Source organism: Schistocerca piceifrons, unplaced genomic scaffold, assembly GCF_021461385.2.
Source record: "Schistocerca piceifrons isolate TAMUIC-IGC-003096 unplaced genomic scaffold, iqSchPice1.1 HiC_scaffold_2163, whole genome shotgun sequence".
In the NCBI taxonomy this organism is placed as follows: domain Eukaryota; kingdom Metazoa; phylum Arthropoda; class Insecta; order Orthoptera; family Acrididae; genus Schistocerca; species Schistocerca piceifrons.
Window position 1 is genome coordinate 189,044 of NW_025728079.1, and position 5,694 is coordinate 194,737.

The window sequence follows — 5,694 nt, forward strand, 5'->3', positions numbered from 1 at the left end:
GTCACAGGAATGGTGCAAATCATAGACAGCAAGAAGAGTCAGTCTTCTTGTACTTAAGTCGGCATTGTGCCTTTTGTATATAATTCCGATGCAATTTCTGTGTTTCATCGTCAATAAGAAGGTCAGCTGGACACAGTTACCTGATGTGAATCATCAGAATCTATAACTAATGTCACCGGAATCGTAGAAAGCATTGACAGTAAGAAGAGTCAGTCTTCTTGTACTTAAGTCGGCATTGTGCCTTTTGTATTTAATTAAGATGCAATTTCTGTGTTTCATCGTCAATAAGGAGGTCAGAGGGATACGGAAAACCTGAAGTGAAGCATCGGAATCTAAAACTAGTGTCACAGGAATGGTTCAAAACAAAGACATTTGGAAGTGTCAGTCTTCTTATTCTTATGTCGGCATTGTGCCTTTTGTATTTAATTCCGATGCAATTTCTGTGCTTCATCGTCAATAAGAAGGTCAGAGAGATACAGTGAAACTGAAGTGAAGCATCGGAATCTATAACTAATGTCACCGGAATGGTAGAAAACATTGACAGTAAGAAGAGTCAGTCTTCTTGTACTTAAGTCGGCATTGTGCCTTTTCTATTTAACACTCTCTGTACCAGGCCTATTTTATGCACCCGTCCCTAGAAACCGGGCAATTTTACCAATATTAAAAAAATTACTGCATCAAATCTACTGTTTGGATTGTGGCAAATTTGGTACCATCTTGAAGCTGCACATTTCTACTTTAATTCTGAGTGAAAGAAACTACTTTACAATGCACAGCTTTAAGGTACAGTTATAGAAATCACTTAGATGTTTTAAGAATTTAGAAAAAGTCATACGAATAAGGGAATACAATTGTGATTTATTTTTAACCAAAATTGTGGCACTACATTACATGTTTCTGATAGTATACAGTATTACATATAAATTTCACACAGAATCATATTGTTTTTTAGTGTGGAAAATTTTAAAGCAAGGTTCCAGGCAGAGTGCAACGCCACACTGTTCACATTCGTATCGTGTCTCTTTGCGAGAAGCCTTGCCACTCTGTTTCTTGCTCCTGGAACTGCACACGTGACACACACGAGCAGCATACTTCTTAGTAGTTGCAGGTATGTGCTGCAAAAAATGTCTCTTTGTTAGCCGACCTACAGTTCCTTCATTTCTTGGAATGAATTCAAGTGTGTCGTCTTCAACAAGCTGAACTGCAAGCACTGTTATAAAGTCTGTTATTGTAATTTTCTTCCTGTGCACTGCATTGTACAGCCAAAATGCATTTGATACTCCCATAAGCAGCAAATGGAAATATAATTTTCGCCACCATTTCACAGTTCTGTGCTGGAACGGATTGTACTGCAGGCGTTGGTCTCCAATATCCACTCCAATTTTATTGAGGTTGTAATCAAGTACCTGAAGTGGTTTCAATACTACAGACCCATTTCTCTTAGTATGCGTACCAAATGTTGCTTGATGCCTTGTAGACAATGTATACACATCTCTCTTATCTTTCCACTTCATTGCCAATACATTATCTTTACGCCGAAAAGACATTTCGCCCTTTTTCAGCTTAGCAGATACTAAATCTTTAGGCAATCCTTTCCTGGATTTGTTCACAGTACCAACAGCTCCAGTGCCTTTCTCTGCCAGTTGCTGAAATAGCTCTGGACTGGAATAAAATCGATCTAAATACACAGTGTGGCCTTTGTTCAGCAAGCTGCTGTCAGACAACAATCGCAAAATAACCGCAGACGAAGAATTGTCAACAATATGCTTACCAGCATAAACTTCAAAATTTACAACATAGCCACTACTGGCTTCAGCAACAGCATATACTTTCAGTCCATACTTATGAGGCTTATTTTGCATGTAAACACGGAAACTCACACGACCTCGAAATGGGCAAATTCCTTCATCAATTGTCACTTTTTCTGAGGGACAATATGCCTGGATACATCGCTCCTTCAAATTATTATAATATGGCAAAACTTTGTAAAGTGGATGAAATCCATCTTCGCCTGGTTTTTTCTGATTTGAATTGTCAACAAGATGCAAGCATGACAGTATCTGAGTGAAACGCAAACGGCTCATGACATGGGGACAAAAGTTACAACTAAGAACAGGATTAGTGCTCCAATGGTCCGCAATTTTGGTCTTTTTCGAAACACACATGTGGAAAATAATACCCAAGAAACGCCTCATCTCACTTATAGTCACTGGCTTCCACGAACTCAAAACTGAATGGGGCTTCAGATTATTTCCTCTTCTTTTCTTCTGTATTGTCTGTGATGCATACAAATTTGTCTGTCTCTTGAGTTCATTTACGTCACTGTCAGTAAGGAACACTTTACTGCAATCCAGTACAGAACTCGACTCATCAATATCCACTAGTATCTGCCTGGGTGTCGTGTTGACAGGCAGAGGTCGGTAGGTGTCAACTGCAGTCCACTCACTGTCTTTCGGATACGGCACAGCTGCTGGATTTGAAGCAACACCTTCAACATCATTCTCGTCTTCATCTGAAGACAAACTGTCATCAATCTCGTCTTCTAAAAAGAATATCACATTATGTGTAACTACATACATCGTTTACACATGTTCAACAGATATGTGCGTACTGCACAATTACGTGGAAAATTCGGAAATACGTACCTTCAAACACACCATTGCATTCAGAATCGTCTGAATCACTCTCTACATTATCCAGAGTGTCGCTATGATTGATCAAATCCGCAATTTCTGCGTCTGATAAACCGCGCCGAAACATGATGACAAACAACTGAATGATATACAGACTGAGAACGCAAAGATAAGTTTTAACATGAATTACAGCGCTGCCGTGACATCTATGGACGCATTTTGTTAATAAACATCTGAAAAACGTATAGCGCTGGCCAAACCCGTAGAAATAACGTTGCAGTGTTTTGAATGAAATTAAATGTAGCGGCCCGTAAATTTTACGGGCTTGGTGATTTTCGCGCGATCCCAGGCCCGTAAATTTTACGGGCTTGGCGCTTAGAGTGTTAATTAAGATGCAATTTCTGTGTTTCATCGTCAATAAGGAGGTCAGAGGGATACAGAAAACCTGAAGTGAAGCATCGGAATCTAAAACTAGTGTCACAGGAATGGTTCAAAAGAAAGACATTAGGAAGAGTCAGTCTTCTTATTCTTATGTCGGCATTGTGCCTTTTGTATTTAATTCCGATGCAATTCTGCGCTTCATTGTCAATAAGAAGGTCAGAGAGATACAGTGAAACTGAAGTGAAGCATGGGAGCCTATAACTAGTGTCACAGGAATGGTGCAAATCATAGACAGCAAGGAGAGTCAGTCTTCTTCTACTTAAGTCGGCATTGTGCATTTTGTATTTAATTAAGATGCAATTTCTGTGTTTCATCGTCAATAGGAAGGTGAAAGGGATACAGTAAACCTGAAGTGAAGCATCGGAATCTATAACTAGTGTCACAGGAATGGTTCAAATCATAGACAGTAAGAAGAGTCAGTCTTCTTGTACATAAGTCGCGATTGTGCATTTTGTATATAATTCCGATTCAATTTCTGTGTTTCATCGTCAATAAGAAGCTCAAAGGCATACAGTAAACCTAAAGTGAAGCATCGAAATCAATAACTAGTGTCACAGGTATGGTTCAAAACATAGACAGTTAGAAGAGTTAGTTTTCTTGTACTTAAGCCGTCATTGTGCTTTTGTATTTAATTCCGATGCAATTTCTGTGTTTCATCGTCAATAAGAAGGTCAGAGGGATACAGTAATCTTGAAGTGAAGCATCGGAATGCATAACTAGTGTCACAGGAATGGTTCAAGGCATTGACAGTAAGAAGAGTCATTCTTCTCTACTTAAGTCGGCATTGTGCCTTTTGTATATAATTCCGATGCAATTTCTGTGTTTCATCGTCAATAAGAAGCTCACAGGGATACAGTAAAACTGAAGTGAAGCATCGGAATCTATAACTAGTGTCACAGGAATGGTTCAAAACATAGACAGTAAGAAGAGACACTCTTTTTGTACTTAAGTCGGCTTTGTGCCTTTTGTATTTAATTCCGATGCAATTTCTGTGTTTCATTGTCAATACGAAGGTCAGAGGGATACAGTAAACCTGAAGTGAAGCATCGGAATCTATAACTAGTGTCACAGGAATGGTTCAGAACATAGACAGTAAGAAGAGTCAGTCTCCTTGTACTTAAGTCGGCATTGTGCCTTTTGTATTTAATTCCGATGCAATATCTGTGTTTCTTCGTCATTCAGAAGGTCAGAGGGATACAGTAAACCTGAAGTGAAGCATCGGAATCTATAACTCGTGTCACAGAAATGGTTCAAAACATAGACAGTAAGAGGAGCCAGTCTTCTTGTACTTGAGTCGGCATTGTGGCTTTTGTATTTAATTCCGATGCAATTTCTGTGTTTCATCGTCAATAAGAAGGTCAGAGGGATACAGTAAACCTGAAGTGAAGCTTCGGAATCTATAACAAGTGTCACAGGAGTGGTTCAAAACATAGACAGTAAGAAGAGGCATTCTTCTTGTAGTTAAGTCGCCATTGTGCCTTTTGTATTTAAATAAGATTTAATTTCTGTGTTTCTTCGTCAATAAGAAGCTCAGAGGGATACAGTAAACCTGAGGTGAAGCATCGGAATCAATAACTAGTATCACAGGTATGGTTCAAAACATAGACAGTAAGAGGAGTTAGTTTTCTTGTACTTAAGTCGGCATTGTGCCTTTTGTGTTTAATTCCGATGCAATTTTCTGTGTCTCATCGTCAATAAGAAGGTCAGAGGGATGCAGTAAAACTGAAGTGAAGCATGGGAACCTATAACTGGTGTCACAGGAATGGTTCAAATCATAGACAGTAAGAAGAGTCAGTTTTCTTGTACTTAAGTCGGCATTTTGCCTTTTGTATTTAATTTTGATGCAATTTCTGTGCTTCATCGTCAATAGGAAGGTCAGCTTTATACAGTGAACCTGAAGTGAAGCATCGGAATCCATAACTAGTGTCACAGGAATGGTTGAGAGCATAGACAGTAAGAAGCGCCAGTCTTCTTGTACTTGAGTCGGCATTGAGCCTTTTGTATTTAATTCCGATGAATTTTCTGTGTTTGATCGTCAATACGAAGGTCAGAGGGATACAGTAAACCTGAAGTAAAGCAACGGAATCTATAACTAGTGTCACAGGAATGGTTGAAAACATTGACAGTAAGAAGAGTCAGTCTCCTTCTACTTAAGTCGGCATTGTGCCTTTTGTATATAATTCCGATGCAATTTTTGTGTTTCATCGTCAATAAGAAGGTCAGCTGGACACAGTTACCTGAAGTGAATCATTAGAATCTATAACTAATGTCACCGGAATGGTAGAAAACATTGACAGTAAGAAGAGTCAGTCTTCTTGTACTTAAGTCGGCATTGTGCCTTTTGTATTTAATTAAGATGCAATTTCTGTGTTTCATCGTCAATAAGGAGGTCAGAGGGATACAGAAAACCTGAAGTGAAGCATCGGAATCTAAAACTAGTGTCACAGGAATGGTTCAAAACAAAGACATTTGGAAGAGTCAGTCTTCTTATTCTTATGTCGGCATTGTGCCTTTTGTATTTAATTCCGATGCAATTTCTGTGCTTCATCGTCAATAAGAAGGTCAGAGAGATACAGTGAAACTGAAGTGAAGCATGGGAGCCTATAATTAGTGTCACAGG

General features: G+C 39.0%; 1 protein-coding gene across 1 annotated transcript; it reads right to left on the minus strand.

Annotated features, from left to right (window-relative positions):
- Positions 1-926: 926 nt before the first annotated feature.
- LOC124742146 (piggyBac transposable element-derived protein 4-like) lies at positions 927-2,579 on the minus strand. The gene has a single exon (XM_047248750.1). The coding sequence runs from the start codon at positions 2,577-2,579 to the stop codon at positions 927-929; it is 1,653 nt and encodes a 550-aa protein (XP_047104706.1).
- Positions 2,580-5,694: the final 3,115 nt, after the last annotated feature.